The sequence below is a fragment of the Miniopterus natalensis genome, chromosome 10 (genome assembly GCF_054644295.1).
Source record: "Miniopterus natalensis isolate mMinNat1 chromosome 10, mMinNat1.hap1, whole genome shotgun sequence".
Lineage (NCBI taxonomy): Eukaryota > Metazoa > Chordata > Mammalia > Chiroptera > Miniopteridae > Miniopterus > Miniopterus natalensis.
This window is the reverse complement of record NC_142090.1, coordinates 790,384-811,205: the sequence shown is the minus strand read 5'-3', so window position 1 is coordinate 811,205 and position 20,822 is coordinate 790,384. Positions and strand designations below refer to the sequence as shown.

At 54.2% G+C, this 20,822-nt stretch overlaps 1 protein-coding gene across 1 annotated transcript in view; it reads right to left on the bottom strand.

Annotated features, from left to right (window-relative positions):
• Positions 1-20,822, bottom strand: part of PTPRN2 (protein tyrosine phosphatase receptor type N2) — a 248,121-nt gene that overhangs the window by 16,583 nt on the left and 210,716 nt on the right. The window contains exons 14-16 of the mRNA XM_087821303.1: positions 16,717-16,864; positions 8,313-8,386; positions 2,121-2,198 (exon numbers count right to left, since the gene is read on the bottom strand). Coding sequence (XP_087677429.1) covers positions 2,121-2,198; positions 8,313-8,386; positions 16,717-16,864 — 300 coding nt within the window. The remainder of the gene's footprint in view (positions 1-2,120; positions 2,199-8,312; positions 8,387-16,716; positions 16,865-20,822) is intronic.

Here is a 20,822-nt window from a genome sequence, read left to right as displayed (position 1 = left end):
CTTTTCCTCGGTGCCAATGCGGCTACAAGATGAGAACTGAGCCCGAGTTGGACTCCCGGCGTCCGGGCTTTGCAGCTGGCCCGCTAATGGGCCTCGCAGCTTCTAACCGCGTAATGTGCCTCTGGAAGGCGGAGGGGCTCACGGAAGCCATTACGAAAATGAGGAGGAACACAGATTTTATGAGTGTAATAAAAACACAATGATCATGACCATAAACTAATCACCCAGCGTTCTGCCGAGCCACCCAAGTGTGACATCAGGAAGCCCCCTCGCTCAGGGACGCTTCCGGGTGGGCCGCGCGCCCATTCAGGGGTCCCCGGCTCTCTGAAGATCTGGGTGAGATTAAATCCAAATGAAACTAATTGAAGCAAACAGTTCCAAAGGCACTCCTGGGGGTAATATCTCTTTGTAGGTCACCGCATGTAAGGCAGAGAGGGGAATTTACTAACTGAGACACACAGGCAGCTGGCCTGGGCACCCGCGTTGGCGCCAGCACCTGTCTGGGGCCCGGGCACGAGGACAACGGCATGCCCAGCCTTCTACCTTCACCCCCGGGCCTGGCTGGCTATCAGCAAACACCGGAACGTGGATTTTGGTGGGTACGCAGTGTGCCTGTGAAAATCCCAGGTAAGTAAGGTTCCATCTCTTTTCTTTTTAAAAAATATTTAAAAAAAATTGATTTTAGATAGAGAGGAAGGGAGAGGGAGAGAGAAACATTGGAGAGAGAGAGAAACATTGATTGGCTGCCTCCTGCACGCCCCCTACTGGGGACTGAGCCTGAAACCCAGGCATGTGCCCTGAACCGGAACCAAACCAGTGACCTCCTGGTGCAGGGACATTGCTCAACTCACTGAGCCACACTGGCGGGACAACTAAGGCTCCGTTTCTGACCAGGCACCTGTTTTGGTATTTTGGTCCACGTGGCTTGGCTTCTGCAGGGTGGTGCCAACACTAGGAGGTGCTGTTGTTGCAACAGATCTCCGAGAGATCCAAGTCCCTCTCTCCCAGGAAGTGACTATCGGCCCAGAGGCCCTGCCCGATCTCGGTGGAGTCACTGGGATAGGCAGCTTCCCACATGGAGCACCAGAGGTGGCCCGGTCAGGGCACGTACCTGGGTTGCAGGCTTGACCCCCCACCCCGGTCAGTGCCCATGCGGAGGCAATCAGTCAATGCGTCTCTCTCCCATCGATGTTTCTCTCTCCCTCCCCCCTTCCATTCTCTGAAAATCAGTGGAAAAAATATCCTTGGGTGAGGGTTACCAACACAAAATGTAAGGAGTCAGCTCATGCGCCTGTGAACACTTGCATGTCACTCCTGTGAACTCGCCACTGTCGCCCACTGAAACTGAGTGGCCTTAGACTGAAGATGAAAAAGCGACAGTGCCTGCACCCCCTCTTGCAGGGGAGACCCCCCCAGCCTACTCTCACAGAGCCCAGGGGGACATCACTCCGTCAGTCTTTCAGGCTCTGGTCCTGTTTCTGTCACGGAGTCACAGGTTCTGTGTCAAACTTTGGGGCTGGTCACTAACTCAGTGAAGGGCAGGGATTTTCGTTCCATCTTCTGTGGGTGACTCAGACACCCCTGCCTAACCAGGATAAATAAAAACATTTGTGTAAATTAAAACGTTTTAGTAAATGGGTGTCAGCGTGGGCTCCCTTCAGAGGCAGGACTTGGTGACTGCAGGGGTGCTGACTTGGAGGCTGGTGCCCAGAGCAAGAGAAAATGCTCAGACTAGGCCTGAGCCCAACTCGTCAAACAGCCAGGATCTGAGACACACAAACAGCAGCCACAGGCTCGGGAACGTCTCCCACCGGCTGTAACATTTTCACCCAAGTATTTGTACAAGAGGGCCCCTGGACCCCAGGGAGAGTTGTCGCTTAGAATCACTAAAAAAGTGTCTTTAAAGCATTAAATCTCTTGGAGGAATTTTTTTTATACTCAAGTTTTGAAAAATGGATTGATCATAAAAATATTAAAGGCCTCCTCTAAATTCTGGAATCACATAAGATTTGATAAAACCTGTGAACAAGTTAGAATTGGCTTAATTGAACCCACAATATTATTCATGATCAATGGAAGATCTTATTTTCAGAAAAATAAATGAGTTAAAAATGATTCACCTGCCAGAAGTCAGCCACGGTGGCCGGCAGTGGTCCTTGGGTGGCGATATAGGCAGGGTTTCGGGGGTCGTGATCCATCTGTGGAGACCAGATTCACAAAGGTTAGCTCAGAAAAGGGTCCGAACGAGGAAGGGAAACATCGGTGAAGGGGGGTTGAGGGGGCACATCCCGCACGCAAGGCCACGTGACCACGCCTATGTGCCGGCTGCTCCCCGACTGCCCCTCCCTGACCCAAACAGCAGAGCCACAGAGCCTGGGTGTCACGTCTGAGTGCCTTTCTCACACCTGACATGCAGGTAATGGGAGCAGCATCAGAGGTGAGGCCCAGTCAGCCAAAGACCAGACGCCAATAAATGAACCACGACACGGGTGGGGCCAGCCAGGGCCATGTTTCCATGGATGCTCGTGATCCCAGAGCAGGTCAGCACGAGCAGGGCGATCGGCTTCCATGCCACCACAGGCCACGTGGAGGGTCAGGGTTCAAATAACCAGCCTGGCTGCCATACCTACAGGTGCTGGGCTGGCGAGAGGAGAGCCTCGTTCCTGGCAGAGGAGGGCAGGGTCACCCGGACCCATCTCTGGTCCGGGAAGCACTCATGAACAGCCGGCTGCTTCCACCTCCAGGAAGCATTAACACGCCCATGTGGGCACTTGTTTTTGTTACCGCGAAGGGCTTGGGCACAGCCAAGTCCTGGGGTCTGAAGCTCTGAGTGGCAGGCACATCCTGGGAGAGGGGCCCGGCCTCCCAGCAGCTAATTCCTATCAGACAGGGGACTGAAAACAAAGAGGCACGCAGGCCCCGCTCCCTGGCTCGCAGATCTGTCCGAGGCCGCCTGCGGGCCTCCGTAGGGGAAGCTGTGCTCAAAAGGCCTTAATTATCACATTTAATTGAAAGACTGACTAAGCAGAAAAAGAAAGAAAAGACCACGAGAACAAAGCCTGGAGAAGCAAAGAGGATTACACACATTCCCGGGGCTGGCAAAGGGGCAGGCCGTCCCCTCAACGCCACGCCCTGGCCACCCAGAGAGGACGGGGCCACGCAGGCTGGTGTCAGCTACCTGCCCCTGCCTCTACCCTCCTACAGCCCAACGGGGCAACAGAGACACCCCAGAGCCGGAGGAGCCCTGCTCCATGCAGACAGCTGCTCACTGCTGGACCACACCCCCCGAGCCCAGCTCCACCCCGCGATGGAAGCCAGGGTTTCAACGCCCAGGATTAAAGATGCTCTGTTTTTAAAGGTCATGGTTATAAATACGTTTCCCAAACCAGTGAGAAGCTAGAGCGTTTCAACCACAGGTGATTCTATGGGGACACCTGAGGACATCAGATAGTCACTCTGGTGTCACCCTAACACAACTGCCAGGCATTTGGGTTTGATGGGCAACGTGTGAGGCCCACCTCCTTGGGCAGGAACCTGGAGAACTAGGGCATTGCCTGTCAACACTTGCAGAGATGGTGGCTGTCAGCATAAAAGCTCACACCAAGCACCTTATAATTACTCACGCCACAAAGGGAGGGGACGAAAGAACAGATTGGAGTCATTCCAAGGGAACTGCAGTTTGATGCTAGCTGGGGGCTGGGGGCAGGAAAATGCCTTTTGTGCACCTAATTCAGTGATTTGGAATTAAAACCGGACCTCGTTCTGAAATTCACCACAATACACAATATAGGTAAAATGGTGTCACTCTTGCTGAAAGCCCTGGTTAAGATGTTTCAGCAGGAAAATGCTGAGCAGGAATGAGTGTTGATTTTCGATGTACGCATGTGTTGGGGGACAGGTTTCCCAACAAGCGCAGTCCCCACCTCCTGCCCAAATGTGCTTCTTTGCCTGAAGTCACTTAGAGAGTAACACAGTTTGAACTGTTAGTATGTTCAAACTAGCATTTAGGTACTTTCAGAATGAGAAACGTGACTAAAAGTAAAAATTCAAATTGGTTTCAGGAGGGTAATGGAGGCCCCCTATTGTCACATTGTTAACTGTCATGGTGTTTCAATTATTGTCACCTGCCTGCTGGAGCCCCCAACACCAAAGAGGATGGGACACGCCATCATTCTCCATCCCCCTTGCTGCCACGTGACTGCCACATAGCTGCCACGTGGCCATCACGTGGCTGCCACGCGGAAGGCAGCGAACAGCCTAAGGGTCACAGTGGGGGAATGAGTCCTCAGTTGAACAATAGCCAGGAAGACAAGCACGACGACCGGCTTCCACACACACTCTGTGGGACAGACGACAATTCCGGCAGGAGCTCTGTGTGCGGCAAATGTCAGGCCACGGGACCCGTGCCAGGGTTTTGTTCTGTTTTCAGCTGAATAAAAGTAAAGCAAACACTTAACTAAAAGAACAGAAATTTCATTCCATTTGAGATTTCCAAGGCGGGATAAGTGTAATTAGAGGAAATCAAGCAAGTCTTGGTGAACAAGACTTTTCTTAGGACAAATGTGCAGGTGGCTGACAAGCCCCAAATGGTGACGTGTGTCCTTGTCTCCGGCTCCCGGTGGGAAAAGCAGCATCTGCAGCTCTTATGGCCTCTGTGCTTCATCTTCCCCTGCTCTTTTTTGTTATTTTCTGTTTTTTGGTGTGTTTTTTTGGTAGTACACTTTTTATTTGTAAAAATGCCAAGTTCACAAACACAAGCTCTGTGACCCTGGAAGAGGTGAGATTCTGCCTCTGGGCCTCGGTCCCTGTGTCTGTGAGATGGGTGGGAGGGGAGGGGCATGGACAACATGAGGTCTATGTGCCTTTCAATCCCGGATTCCGGGCTTTTTCAGAAAAGGTAAAACCCTCTGCGTGGAACCCACTGTCCACGGGGCTGACCGAGTCTATGAAGGGCCCAGATGAACTAGGCACCAGCGAGGAGTGTTCCTGTGGATTCCTAAATGCACAGTTTAACCCCCTGTGATCTGCCTTAAGCTGTAGAACCACAACTATTAAATAAGTGAGACTGACTGGTTTTTCCTCCCTTAATAAACTGAGAAGTAAAGAGTAAGGCTATTCTCAGGTGCTGCTGGAGACCTCAGCCTCGTTCCCACAGCGAGGTCGGGCTATTTGGAGCAGGCTCTCATGAATATCGCCCAGCCTCACCCTCGGCGAGCACCCAGCTGGTGGCTCTCCCCGATGCCCCGTGCGGGAACGTAGGGCTCTTGTTCACTTTCTTTTTAAAAAAAAGTTTTTATTGGTTTCAGAGAGAGGAAAGGAGAGGCAGAGAGAGACAGAAACATCCATGATGAGAAAGTCATGGATCGGCTGCCGCCTGCACGCCCCCGACTGGGGATCGAGCCCACAACCCGGGCATGTGCCCTGACCGGGAATAAAACCGGCAACCTCCTGGTTCGTAGGCCGACACTCAACCACTGAGCAACACCAGCCGGGCTCTCCTTCACTTTCCTGACCTCTGATTTAAAAGCAAAGATTGCCCACTATTGCCCACGGGTGACATCCCTGGAATTTAATGAAGACGAAGCACAAATATGACAGGTGTAGTTATCGGTTTCCTCCTGCACAGCCAGGGATCTCTGGGCTCTAACTGTAGGCTTTTCATTCAGCTGCTGCCAGGAAGCTCATTATCACCCGACCTTCTGTTATTTCAGAAGGAAGATGCACCACGGATTTCTTCTATTGTTAACACTCAAATTAAAAAAAAGACTTGTGGTATCAAATAAAGGAGAAAACAAAAACCCCCACCTCTCTCTCTTGGTGTCGCCTTCTGACCCAAGTCCCTGAGCAGAGGCCTGGGGCTGCTCTGAATTTCACAAGAAGAAGCGAGCCTGGGCATGGCACAGAAGTTCGGGGTTCGTGGAGCCCCTGACCTGGACAAACCCTCTGGTGCTGGATGTGTGTGCACGAAACTGCTGGGCGGTTTCTAAGGACGATGCTGCTTCTGCACCGGGTGGCCTTGTTCACACTGACGCTGGACTTCAGCCCAGGCTGACCTGAACTGGGAACCCACAGAATGGGGATGAGGGGGGCTCGCCACTCTGACCCCATGTCTTTCAGACCTGGGTCGATTGCTTTAGTTCTCATGTGGATCATTCCGGGGACGAGGGGCCAACAGCAGAATGTGACTCCTCTTGCCCCTAGGTGGTCTGGGTTCCGTCGCCATGGTCCATCGTGCTGGGACTGGGTCCCGGCAACTACAGACCTGGCCTCCCCGGAAACAATGCTCCCCCATCAAGAGAGGGACAGCAAGTCAGTGAGGCTCTGGCTTGATTGTTTGAATCAGAGCTGACCAGAAAATACCAGACACATGGCAGTGCGTTTGAGAAAGACTGAGCGGCCGCAGTGAGACCGTGGGAGCACAAATGGCCGTGGTCTGGAGGCCACCCCTGCCGGAGGAAACAGTTACGGATAATCTTATCACACAGAACCACAAACCGAGGTCCTGGCTCGGCTGGGTGCAGACAAGGCTCAACGGGCCCGTCTTCACTCTGCGCTGTGCTCGCCCAGTGTGCGTGAAAAGTGTCAGGAGGTGGGGTGTGGCCCCCGGCACTCGGAGTCTTAATAATAAGCATTTATACAACAGGGCCTTTGAAATGAGCGGAACCAGCAAAAGTAGTCAACATGGCCAACCGTCGGCAGCTGCTGCCTGAAATCACGTGGCAATGCTCTCATGCAGTCAGAGGGGCTGTTAGCACGCAGGTGCCATTCATGAATCCAGAGATGACCCCCGTCCCACCCAAACCTCCGTCCCAGCCTATGAATCACAGCTGGCGCAGCACCCCACACGCACTGTCCCTGACGCAAGGCAAATTGAGATTTTGGGGAGACGTCTGGACCCCTCCCTTGAGACCAACATGGAGAAACATGTCTAAAGCGAGCCCGCCCCAGCCTCCCACCCTCATAACCCAGCCCCTCCTCCCTGCTGCTGGTTTAAATGCCATCAACCAGGCTCTAGTGTCCTCTGCTTGGGTGATTACATCGCCTCTTCCCACAGCTGCAGCCCCTCTCAGGCCCTCCCTGCCTCCAGGTCCAGGACAGGACTGTTGGGGCCGCACACAGAGACGGGGCAGGACAAGGCCAGAAGCTGTGGGCTGTGAGGAGCCCCCCAGGAGCTGGGACGGTTTGCTGGTCATGGGGGTCTGACACTGAGGGGTTGAGGGGTTGTGCTGGATCCCTCAGAGACAGGAGGCACCCACCTTTCCCTCACCTGACCTCCACTCCATCTCCCCGAGGGCACAGCTCCCAGTGCCAGGCGCAGCTCTAATGTTTCTATCTCCCCTGAATAAACCAGACACAACCAGGCCTAGAAAAGGGCAATGCAACCAACTCTGGATTCCCCTTATGGTCACGGGTTCCAGTCGGTGAATCTTTAGGTCACTGGTGGCTGGCACCCTCCCTGTCATCACTTCCAGCCCAGGACACAGCTGCTCGGCTCACTGGGTAAGGCTGGTTGCTGGTTGAGACTAGTAACCCAGTTGAGGTTAGTTACCTGGTTAAAGCTGGTTACTGGTTGAGGCCAGTTACCTGGTTGAGACTAATTACCCAGGTGAGACTTATCTAGTTAAGGCTGGTTGCTGGTTGAGACTAGTAATCCAGTTGAGGCTAGTTACCTGGTTAAGTCTGGTTACTGATTGAAGCTAGTTACCCAGTTGAGACTAGTAATCCAGTTGAGACTAGTTACCTGGTTAAAGCTGGTTACTGGTTGAGACTAATTACCCAGGTGAGACTTACCTAGTTAAGGCTGGTTGCTAGTTGAGACTAGTAACCCGGCTGAGACTAGTTACCTGGTTAAGGCTAGTTCGCTGGTTGAGACTAGTTACGTGGTTGAGACTAATTACCCAGGTAATACTTATCTGGTTAAGGCTGGTTGCTGGTTGAGACTAGTACCCTGGCTGAGACTACTTACCTGGGTAAGCCTCAACCAGTAGGTTGAGACTAGTTACTTGGTTGATACTAGTAATCCAGCTGAGACTAGTTACCTGGTTAAGGTAGGTTACTGGTTGAGGCTAGCTATCCAGTTGAAGCTAGTAAACTCATAGAGACATGCTACCTGCTTAAAGTTGCGTACCTGGTAGAGACTAGTTACTTGGTTAAGGCTGGCTACTGGCTGAGACTAGTTACTCAGCTGAGACTAGTTACTAGCTGTGTACTGGGAATAGGGCAGGGCCTGTTTTGCCCTGAAAACCTCACGTGGTTCGCCCATGGTGGTGCCCTGGGAAAGGCTGGTGGCCTCCACAGAGACAGGTACTTACAATGGGGCTGGCATTGATGTAGTCCGAGTTGCTGTGGCTGTTTTCTGACTTCAGCAGGATCCTGGAGTGGTCATCTGCAACAAGCCCGGAGCAGAGAGTCAGGTCTGCACAGCTCGCACAGCCGAGGAGCGTGTGTGTGGAATGATGGCTGTAAGTGCCCTGTGGCTGCCCGCCGCCACTCAGCGTCCCCCTCGGAGGCTGCCAGCCCTCCCAAAGTTTGATGAATGTGACCTTTCCTCTCTCCCCCCCCATTTATGGTCGGTCACCATAAGAAGAGGAGAATCTGGCTGTGTGGGGACATGATGCTAAGTCCCATTCGGTACAACCTGGACAGGCTCCTGTTTTTCTGTGTGAAATTCATATACCAAGGTTAGGTATCCTCAGCAACGTTTTGACATAGTATCTGCCTTTAAACATATTTGGCAACATATAGTAAATAAATATCAACACACACTATTAGGCCACCATTCAATATATAAAGTTTTGTTGTCTACAGACAGCTAAATCCTTGAGGTTACAGAATTTCATTTTAAAAGGCGATTAAGAGAAAAAGAAAATGCAGATAGAGGGAACAGAGGAGAGATGTACAGAGGAGAGAGATGCCTCTCTGACACAAAAAATGTCCTTAAACAGGCAAAATATTGTGACTAATGTTGAAACCAGAACATCCATGGGGATCGAGGTCATGTAACTTGCCAAACACATTTGATACACGAGTTTTTCTTAACTTTGGTCAGGAACAACCACCCCGCTGCACACAGTGAAATCCCTGTTTGCCTGTTTTCAGGAACTTTCAAAGTGGGACCTTGTGGGAGTGGAGGATGGATCATGGGGGGCAGGGCGGGTCACCCATGGAGCACCCCTTCTCTGTCCAGCCTCCCTGGCTCTGCAGCCCCATCTCTCTCCCCTCTACAGGTGCAGTTGGGAACAGAGATTCACGGGGCTCAAGGAGCACTTGGCTCTGCAACCTTGCGTTTCCGTGACTGCCTGCTGGAGGTACACATGCACCTGCCTCTTCTCTGGGAAGGTAATGACCACCTGGCTGGAGCCTGGGAAGCCGGGGTCTTCGGCGAGTGAGAGGGTTTCACCCCTCGTCCCACTTCCCTGCACTCGGACAGGGTCTCCCGGCGGAATGGCTGCTGACCCTGCGAGCAGCTTGGGCGGGGGTTGGGGAGGCCACGGACGCTGCTGTGGTCTGTGTTTCTTTCATCCCTCTAGGAGATTTTACTTAATTTTTTCACAATTCTGGATCCTGGGACATGGGTGAGTCCTATAGCTGGTTGAACTTGGGAAGTACGTCTACCAGGCCGGATGCTGTCCTGTTGGTCTTACTAAGATCTCAGTGTTGGCTCTTCCCGGGAGAGACAAGACAGGTAAGAAACGCCCAGAGTCTGGGACGAGGTCACACTGCATGGTGCTCACTGACGCGTCTGCTGCATGTACCCAGGTGTGGCGTGAGTGGTCTGCAGAATTTACGGTGGTGGCTGACAAACCACCCACTAAAGCAGGAAAAAGGGTGCAAAAACCCGGCGGGTGCAATGGCTTTGGGCTCTTGCACAAGTTTATTGTTGAGAGTGTGAAAATGGGCAGTGGCAGGAGATCAAAATAAAATTTACCAGGAAAATCGGTCAACTTTGACACCTGCCATGTTATAAACACAACCTTGGAGGTAAGTTCAAGCGAACACATCAGGCCTGCGGGGACAGTCGCTCAGAAGCAGATGCACTTTCCTGCAAGGCCCGTGGTCCCAGCCTGGGCAGAATTCCAACAGCTTCTGGAGGGTCGCAGGGGCCTCCCAGGAGCCCGATGGGGGCTTCTCACGCTTCGGAGCTCTGCTCCCTTCCAATCGCAGACTGGATTTCATGGCAACATGTTGATTTTAAAATGAACAGTGAACTTACTTAGTTATTGATATCAGGCCACGTTGAACCTACGTTTGAATCACCTGGAGCCGCCCCCACCCACTGCCAGTGGCCAGAGCACAGCGGAGGCTGGATGCACTCGGCAGGGGCAGTCTGTGGACATTCCACTCAGCTGAGCAAGTTTCTGAGCTGTTCTGTGGTTCACTCTCCCTGTTCACGGTTCTTGAAGAGATGTCACTAGAGTCGGCGTGATGACGTTGGGTTCTGACAGTGGCTGCCGGTGTCCTTGGTGATATGGGGGTGGGAGGGCAGCCCGGCAGGATCGCTGTGACTCACTCAGGGTCAAAAGGCGAGCTGGAGGTGGAGCGGGCTCATCCCCTGTCCTGTGCCCCACGGACTGGATACTGTTCCTTCCTAATCCCCGGGAGCACACACACCTGCCCCGGGAGCAAATACAACCCAGGGGCCCCAGCCACGAGTGAGGGTTCATAACCACTGGGCACTTACGGTTCCATTAGGAAGTGGGCGTGTTCGTCAAGGGCTTAGTCCGACCTCACGCGGAGGCCAAGCAACGTGGAAATTCAGGCAGTGTCTTCCTGGCCCTACAACTCAGTTATTTTCCTCTAACAAGATCCGCAGTAGCTATTGTCTTTTTAAAGAATGCTTTTATCTCCTATAACCGTTACGTCATATTTAAGTGTTTAATAACCTGTTCCAAACAAGAGGTGCAACGTCCTGCTTCTGTCATTTGTCACCTTACTCACAGTTCTGGATCCTTTTGTCTTTTTGTTTCAGGGGGAAGAGCTCCTTTCAGCATTTCTTGTGATGCAGGCCTTGTGGTGGGGACACCCCCGGCTTCTGTATGATCCGGTGTTATTAACCAACGTCACCCCAGTAACTTTAAAGAGATCAGCGGTCCTCAGTTTTGTCAAGGAGGGAAAGAGGACACCTTTCAAGAAGAACCTGGAGTCCTGGCTGGTGTGGCTCAGTGGGTTGGGCACTGTCGTGTGAACCGAGAGGTGGCCGGTTCAATTTCCCATCAGAGCACATGCCCAGGCTGCGGGTTCGATCCCCAGTAGGGGGCGTGCAGGAGGCAGCGGATCCATGACTCTCTCTCCCTCTCCCTTCCTTTCTCTCTAATATCAATAAAAACATATTCTTAAAAAAACCCAAACACACTTGAATGAACCGAAGCATTCTTCCTGCACCACCGCCTGGTCCAAGAATATCTCTAGTTTCTCTAGCATTCTGTCCGTTCTAAGAATAATTCACATATATCATCTGCCTTCTTCCTGCAACACTGTGCCACAGATGGAACAGGAACTAGTCCCCCATTTTAGGTTGAAAAAAACACCAACGAAGGCCCAGAAAGACCACGAATGACTTGGCAGAAGCCACGTGGCCAGCAGCTAAGAGTCCAGATTGGAATCCCACCCCCCTGCCTGCTAACCAGGTGATGTCTGGGTCAATTATTCAATACCTTAAAGTGTCAGAGTTGTCATCCAGAGTGTAGGATAATGGTGTCTAACTCCCAGGGTTGTCGTGATAAATGGCATATATAAAGCTCACTGTCATCACGGAGCAAGGGATTTAGGGACAAGGTCAGGATTATAGGTAAATACCTACCTAACCAATTAAAAGGCAGTTGAGTTGACAAGACTTATTTAGGACACATGGTATTGTCAGTAAACAGAAGATGATTTTCCTAAATGCCAAGGGAAGAAACTTTGAGATTATTATGAGGGCAAAGAGCCCTGGAAGGCAGGCGAGCGAGGGTCCTTTGGAGGCCACTGCGGCTTGGTCATTAATGGATCTAGGCCAGCACTGGCCATCGTCTAGAACCGTCCCACATTCCACCTGAGTTCACCCATGGAAAGTGAGCAAAAGCTGCCTTTGAGGCTAATATCACGGATCTCTACGGACGGTGTTTTCAACGTAACTGGTCGTGTGGCTCCCACTGACTAAGTGGATGATACATGTGGGCCTGTCATCTTCATGTCACTAGAAGATGAAGACCTGGTGATGCTGGTGGCATCAGGCGTCTGTGGCATCACTGGTCGTCCAAGTGGTCTGCCAAGAGCTCCTTTAGGGCTTTCCCGCTGCCTCCATTTTCTTTCTTCTTTCTCTCTTTTTTGTTGTTAATCCTGACCCAAGGCTATTTTTCCACTAATTTTTAGAGAGAGTGGAAGTGAGGGGGGGGAGGGAGGAGAGAGACATCGATGTGAGAGACACATTGATTGGTTGCCTCCTGCACGCACCCGACCAGGGCCAGGGATTGAACCTGCAACCCAGGTGTGTGCCCTTGACCAGGAATTGAACCCACAACCCTCAGTGTTCTGCAGGGTCAGGGCTCGGAGCCGTTCCTGGAGGCCTGTGTCCTGGGACCAGCTCAATGACACCAGTGACCACGTTTCACGGTCCATAGACGGTTTCTGCCCTGCAAAAACGTAACCTGAAGCTCTCCACCACGGTCAGTCTCCGGCTGTGCAGGGCGGTCTAAGGATTCCAGCCCATTACACACAGAAATGTCTTCAATGATCTGGGCTTGTATTGGGACAGAGCGATGCTTTTTTATATCATGTTTGTTTTGGGACTTTGAGAGCTAAAGGGACGTCATTTTACTTGCAGACCTGGGGCCTGAAGGCAGCAGTGTGCTCCGAGGGGGGCGTCCCCTTTGGAGAGAAGGCTTCCCTCTCCCGCTTCCCCCCAGCGCCCCTTCCTCGGGGTGAGAGAGCAGATGTTCTGCCCTTTGCAAAGCTTTTGGGAAACTCTTGGCTCAAACTATAAAGATCATCAAACACTTAAGAAGAGAAGCAATAGGGTTCCATCCACCATCTCCTCGGGTCAGAACCAGGCTGCACTTGGGCAAACTGGGAGGGCTGAGGTCCTGGATTCGGAGCACCCCAGACATCTGAAGATGGTGAGAAAACGAGACCGGCCCCAGTCCCCCGCCCAGGAAGCTGGCCGCCTGCGGAAAGCCATCGATGCGAGAATGCAACGCTGACTAGCTGCTTCCTGGGGATTCAGCCTGCAACCCGGGCACAGCCCTTGCCCGGGAATCAAACCGGTGACCTCCTGCTGCACATGATGCCCAGCCACTGAGCAACACCAGCCAGGGTGTGTCTCATTTCTTAACTAGTTTCACCAGCACCTCTGCAGATCTCTCAAAAAGAAATCCCACAATAGGACTGACAACTCGCTCGGCAGGCGCGAGGCCGTGTAGGTGGATTACAAGGGCCCAGGCTCCAAGCTGCTCTAACCGCACACTCACCTCACGGCTGTGCGACTGGGCTCCGGGCACAGCCTGTGGGCTGAGCAGTGTGCGCGTGGGAACCTGCTGCAAAGGGTTGGGGGCTGTGGCCTGGCACCGCCCGCTGACCACTGAGCTCTGCAGAGGCACCTGGTGTCAAAGGGTGAATTGTGCCCCCGCAAGAAGGTCTGTTGGGATCCTAACCAGGGCGCTTCTTCAGTCAGAAACAAACATTCTCCTGATCGGTTTCTCACAGTCGTGGCAGAAACGACAGTGTGTGAACGTCCCGGGGACATGGCTGTGACCTTCTAGCTGTGGTCTCGCCCTTAGTGTAGGAAGGTCCCGTGGCCGCTGCTTAAACACCACAGATGTGCCGTGAGTGCTGTAGTTCAGAGTCTGAAACAGGTCTTAGCCCAGGTGCAGCCACGTGAAGCCCTGGTGCTCGCGGCAGCCACCAGGATGTTCCCTCCAGCTCCAGGTCAGAGGCCCGCGTTTATCCTGTTGGGTGTTTTTTATCAACGACTGGAAGATGCTGAAATGTGTTTATAAAATGTGCCGATGGACGGCACTGAGGGTGGAACTGGGAACCAGGAATGAAAACCTTCCTGATAGTCACAAGGACCAGTCATGACCAGACCAGGCAGTGAGCTCTGCTGAAGCTGGGTGGGGGCGTCTGGTCTACCCTCGGTCCTCACGGAAGACCCCGAGCTCAGGGGGCCAGCCTGTGAGTGTAAACTCACCCCGAGGGGTGAGAAGGCCCCGGCGAGGAGGAAACACCGCCGCCTGAGGGCTGTGTCCACTGCCCGGGCCTGTCCAGTGAGGCTGGTCCTGTCTGCACACTCCCAGGTTCCACAGGTGACTCTGGGACACCCGTGGTGAGGAGGACAACTGGGCAGCGCGAGGCCAGGTATCCCGTGAGTCTCTCGGTCCAGCCTCAGGAAGAACCTGAACTCCTGGGGGCTCAGAGACGAGATAGCGACGTGGCGTCCACCCCGAGCACCGGCCACCTTGCATCTTGGACACACCGTGGCTCCCGGTGGTGCAGGTGCCACCACAGTTCATGGCTCCAGGCGCAGGTGCTCTTCCCCCTCGGGGCCTACGAGGAGGACTCTGCTTCTCGGGCAGTTTTTGCCGCTTTCTTTAGGAAGAAAACCCTTCTGTCTCAGCAGTTCAGCCACGCAGGGCGGCTTTGGTCGGCGATGCAGCAGAGAGAAAAGTCCCCATGGAACCTGCTGGTATGTCCTGCACCGACAGGCCAGCAGCCGTCCCAGACCCTGCAGCAGACTCAGCTGAGGCCAAAGAGGGGGTGGCCCTGGACAGTGTTTCTCAATGGTTAGAGTATCAGCCTGAGCACTGAGGGGTCTTGGGTTCGATTCCTGGTCAAGGGCACGCACCTGGGTTGCAGGCTCCATCCCCAGCCCCAGTCAGGGCGTGTGCAGGAGGAAACAATGGATGTGTCTCTCTCACATCCATGTTTCTCTCTCTCCCCCTTCCACTCTCTAAAAAAATCAATGGAAGAAATATCCTCAGGTGAGCATTATCAACAAAACAGGAGGTGAAAACAGCCAGCCAGGGACGTACCTCTCCTGGGAGGTGAGAGGAGAAAACCCCTCTCACCTGTGAGACGTAGGACTTTCCAGGGCACGGTCTCTGTTGGCACAAGCTGTGGTCCCTCGGAAGTGACTAAACCGGAGAGTCCTGCATGGGGATCCTGCTCAGAGTTTGGGAAGAATTTAAGCCAAAGGCTTGTTTGGGAAGAAATTATGTTCTGGGTTTGAGCAGAGCTGTGCTCAGCCACCCGCTGCATCCTGTGTGTGTCTCAGTCACCTGTGCAGCTGGAAGGTTCCCACCAGGAAAGCCTCTGGGTGAGTCGCTAAGGGCCCTGGAGGCAGCGCCCCATCAGCACAGGGGACCCGGGTTTAACTCCTGATGCCCTCGCCTGTCAATTAGAGGGGTGACCCCACACAGGGGCGGCCCGGGAGGTACAGCTGACGGGGCACGTCGGGGACGCTGGCGGCACACGATACGTTTGGTCCTGGTGGCTGGCTGGTCACCTGAAGCCTGGTGCCACCAGGTCCTGTGGGCTCTCCCCTGGCCGGGGCTGCAGGGGGGCAGCCAACAGCCGTGCCTGGGCCCGAGCCTGAGCGGTCATCTCGTCCTCACGTGTCTGGGTCCTTCGCTTTTCAGTCCCTCTGTCTCATCTGTGAGAATTTCTGCGTCTTTGTCTATTTCTCTCTCATTATAACACAGAACCCAACATTTTTTGTTTGAGATGATTCACCACTCTTGAGTTTCCTGGGCAGCCTGACGCTGAGAATCCTCCGGCCTTGTCCCAGGAAGAAAGTGTCTTTTGTTGGTGGCTCCTGCTCGGGTCAGAGGGGCTGTCACGGGAACCGGCCCTGTCCCTGCGTGGCTGAGGACAGGACACTCTGCTGTCCCCGAGGTCCTGGCTGTGGACCCACCGATGACACGGCAGGCAGAGCCCAGCGCCCAGCCCGGCCGTGGAGCACGTGGGCCGTGAGCACGTGGAAGGGACGCCCCTCCCCACCTGCTGTGCTCTGGTTTCCACGTGGGAGGGGGAGCTCGGGGAGAGGCTCCGACTGTTCACATTTACCACACGAGACCCGATGTTCCAAGGAGACAACCCAGCCCACGGGAGACCTGCCATGTGAGCTACTGGGGTCGGCCTGCTCCAACCAGCCTCCTCTCCCTGTCCCCCTCTAGGTCAAAGGCGTCATTTGATTCACTGGGTGTCTCTGTCAGGAGTCCTTGGCGCACAGTAGGTGCTTAATAAATGTTAGTTGGTCCAATGGACTCATTTTTTGTGTGTTTTTTTCTCTGGCAGTGATTTCTGGCCGGACAGCTGGTCGTCAGTGACACTTGCTGAAATAACTGTGAGGCTGGAGACCGCTGCCGTAGTGACCACTATGCACCCCGTGGCCACAGGGTGCCGGCGCCCACGCTAATGCCCTCCGGCCCTCGCAGCTGTGACGCTGCCAGGGTGACGGGAGGACCCCTTCCACAGACGAAGGAGAGGCTCAGAGAGGTGAAGCAACAAGTCTCAAGTCGCACAGCGAGAGCCGACGGAGCCAGCACGCGGGGGCACCTGTCCTGACCCCAAAGGAAGGCACAGATCCTGTGTTTTTAGGGGGAGCCTCACGGGGGGCCGTCCGCACTGGGCTTCGCAGTGGGAGGACAGGTCGCTGCAGCGAGGGGCGGGGCGAGGATGGGAGCCAGAAAACAATGAGGGCGGGGCACAGCCTGCCCCCCGCCACGCCCCCCGGGTACCTACAGGTCAGCACGGCTGGGCTGCGGTTCTTGGGCGTGTTCTCCTCCCTCTGGGCCACGAGCGCGGCGTTGGGCTCCGCCTGGTAGGCACACAGCGCCTCCCACTCCTTCTCCAGCCGGTTCCTGTTCTTCAGGTGGTCCTCCATGTAGGCCTGCAAGGGAGACAGAGTCGGGCGTCCGCAGCAGCCGGCCCCCGGCGGGGCCCGGGTACCTGGTGGCAGGTGCGGGCGGAGCCCACGTTCCACCTGCCCGCGAGTCAGGGAGCCGGTTCCCCCAGGTCTGCTCAGGTGAACACACTCCCCAGACCCACGAAACACGCAGACGCTTTGCTCAGACTCTGTCGGGGGGGCAAAGGTGTCCGTCCCCGTTCACGACGGTGCTGGTGCTGAGGCTGGGCCGACAGGACACGCAGACCACGATGGCACCTCCTCGGCTACTGCGATGTGAAGGGGGAACGGACATGCCCACAGCAGACCAGGTTTGATTAGCCACCGAAAACTGGGCGGAAAACGTGCCCAGCCAGGAGCAAGCGAGTGGGGCGCAGGCTTCGGGGAGGTTCGCTGCATGTACTTGGAGGGGTGACAGGGTTTACGCAGGCCGGGAGGACAGGCGAGGGTGCAGGGGTGTCTTGGAGGGGACGTCAGGCACTCAGGGCGTGGGGCTCACTCTGGCTGGGGTGTCGGGCGTTTGGGAGCAGGGCCTGGGCTTGGGAACAGGGGAGGCTGCTTTGTGGCAGATACAGTCGCACAAACAATGTCACGTGCGGGGGACACAGGCGGTGGGTGGGTTAAAGAAATAGGGCTGAACGAAGCCGCTAATGGAAACACCTTAGTAAATAGTGTTTGGCACTGGAAGTCCTTTCCTTTTTCTCAGAGAACCACTAGTTACAAACAGATACTATGTTGCAACGATCGTTTGAAATTATTCCACTGCAAGTATACAACACACTTTTAAACTACTTCATGTATCCAGTCGGAACCAAGCGGAGACAGTTAATTCACAAAGCCCCGCAGGTCAGGTCGGGAGTGGGGATCGCACAAGACCGTCCAGAGCTCGGCAGAGCATTGAGGGGGCGGCTGGAGGGGCCAGGTGAGAGCCCCGGCCGGGGAAGGCACGTCACCCTGTCAGACAGACGGCTGTTACTAATTTTTGTTGTTGATTTTTAGGGAGAGAGGAAGGGAGAGGGAGAGAAAAACTATCAGTCAGCTGCCGCCTGCACGCCCCCGACTGGGGATCGAGCCCACAACCGGGCACGTGCCCTGACCGGGAGCTGAACTGCGATCTCTGGATGGCAGGTCGATGCTCAACCGCTGAGCCACGCCGGTTGGTGCCAATGGCTTTTATTTAATAAAGAGATGCCATTTCCTGGGGCGCATGCTAACAGAGGAAATGGGGACACCACAGCCCTGGTCCTAATATCCCCCACCCCCAGATATTAGGTAGGTGTTCGTCACGTCTTATATGTTAACTCCAGGGCCCGAGTGCGGGCGATCTCTGGATCGGCCGTCCCTCGTTCCCGCCTCTGTTTGCACAGATGTCAGTTGCCCTGTAATTGGCCTGCTTTTCCGAATCCTCTGGGTGTGATGTATTTGAGACACCGAGCTGCTCGCTGTGTGCAAAATATTAAACAGTGGGTGGTGTTAACAAAAAACAGAGGCAAAAACAACAGAACCAACCATGTTGACCCTCCTGCTCCGCTGAGGGCACCCAGAGTCCCCAGCAGCCCAGAAGGCAACAGGGCTCGAGTCCGAGATGCCGGCTTCATCTCACACGTGTGCAGCCCACTTGCTGCAGGTCACCTCTGGCACCTTCCTGGTTCCTTCACCGGGCGGCCACGTAACCAGTTCTGGTTAAAAATACCACCCATTTCTGGAACCACCCTCAGTGCCTAGGTGAGCCCCGGCCTTTGTCCAGACGTCCTGTTGCTAACCTCCGACTGTCCCAGTAACTTTCCCCCCATCACCACCCTCTGGCCTGTTCATGCTGATCCTCCTGCGCGAGCCCATCCAGACTTCAGGGTCAGTGCCAGTGCACCTCCTCTCGAGACACGCCTGTCACCAACCTGTTAGATCTCCACCTGTTTTTTTATTTTATTTTATTTTATTTTATTTTATTTTATTTTATTTTATTTTATTTTATTTTATTTTATTTTATTTTATTTTATTTTTGTTAATCCTCACACCTGAGGATATTTTTTCTATTGATTTTTTTAGAGAGAGTGGAAGGGGGGAAACATCGATGTGAGAGAGACGCATTGATTGGTTGCCTCCTGCACGCACCCCAACCAGGGCCGGGGATGGACCCTGCCACCCAGGTACGTGCCCTTGACCAGGAATCGAACCCACGACCCTTCAGTGCGTGGGCCGATGCTCTAACCACTGAGCCATGCCATCCGCCGTCCAGGGCCATGTTCATACTTGTGAGGCCCAGCAGGGGAGCGGTGCCCCCGCTGATTCCAGACGAGTCCTGAGTGGGAAGGGTCTACACCTTGAATTCTGGTCCCTTCCAAGGACCTGGGCTCACTGCGCTCGCAGGAAGGATCATCCTCAGCTCAAAATGTTTGCGGGGGGGGGAAGGCCCAAGGTTTCTGAATTAGAAACCAACACACACTCTGCCCTCAGATCGAGCGGCATTATCTTCTACAACAGCCGAGACGCACTTGAATTTCTTTGAGGCTTTTTTTGCCCCTTGAGAATAATATCAGCTTTCATTGGCCCCATTTATGAGATATTAACCCAACCCAAACACTTCCTCCCTCCAGCCCCCCATCTCCTGCCGCCTTTTTCTAGCCCACAGGATCGGACCATTTGGGCAGAAAACCTATGAGGACTGGATGCCTCGGGATGACTCTTCAGGAAACAGTCCCCGTGTGTCACACACACGTCATTTCACACAGCGTCCCAGGCCCTTGGAACAAAAGTGTCATTGCCTTTCCAAGACGGAGACGAACCCACGATGCGTTGATTTGGCCTCAATATTTTCTGATTGGAGTGTCAACCCCCTGAGGACAGGAAAGCGGTTGCCAGGAAAACGGAGCATTTGGGACGCTCTGGAGCATAACAGGGTTTTGTTAATAATCACAAGAACACATTGTATCTTCTGGATAATGTTACACTATTCACAGGCCTTTATGGTGCCTGGAGGAGCAACTCTAATAAAGTGGAGATGGCACTGGGCTTGATCCAAAAGACTTAACTCAATAAACAAAAGGGCTGGGTCCCCTCATGGCTATTTCTCCACCATGAACCTGCGGGAAACCATCCAGCCTCACCGAACCTTTATTTACGGCTTCGTAAAATGGGAATCGGCCCTGGCTGGTGTTGCTCAGTGGTTTGAACACCGGCCCTCGGACTGAAGGGTCGTGGATTCGATTCCTGGCCAAGGGCACGTACCTGGGTGGCAGGTTCGAATCCCCAGCAAGTGGGGGGCGAGCGCGGGAGGCAACCGATGGATGTGTCTCTCCCACATCGGTGTTTCCCTTTCTCTCTCCCTCCCTCCCTTCCACTCTCTCTAAAAATAAATAAATGGGAAGAAAACACCCTCGAGTGAGGACCAGCCAAAGTAAAGAAAGAAATCATGGGTCGCGTAGGTATTCGTGAAGCTGGCTGACAGTGGTGACTCAGGACGCGTTTTTCATAAATGCAAAGTACCCACGCGGGAGGGGCGGTGGTCACGGCAGGTCTCAGCTTCTCACTGACGAGGAGGAACCGACACTCTCTCCCGGGTCCTGGCTGCACTACAGTCCTGGGGACGTTCCCCCCGACTGGGGAACGTGGCACATTAAGTCCCCACAGACACGCGCCACCGGCCGCGGTGTGGACGCGGAACTTAAGGGCGACGGCAGGAGTGCCCTCGCTGTGGAGGCTCCTCCGCCAGACGTCACCGGGTGACAGCATCGGTCATCCCGTGAGGGGCGCAGGAACCAGCGACACCGTGAGGCCCGTGGTTTCCGGGCTGCTGGTCTCTGCCCCAGGCTCCGTCGCCTCCCTGTGCGGGTGAAGCCAACACGTGAGCGCGTGGCTGAGCCGAGCGGGCTCGACGGCCCTCCGTGGAACCAGGGGTGGTTCTGGAACATCTCCACGCTCTCCGCTTATTTATTGTGTTTATTAC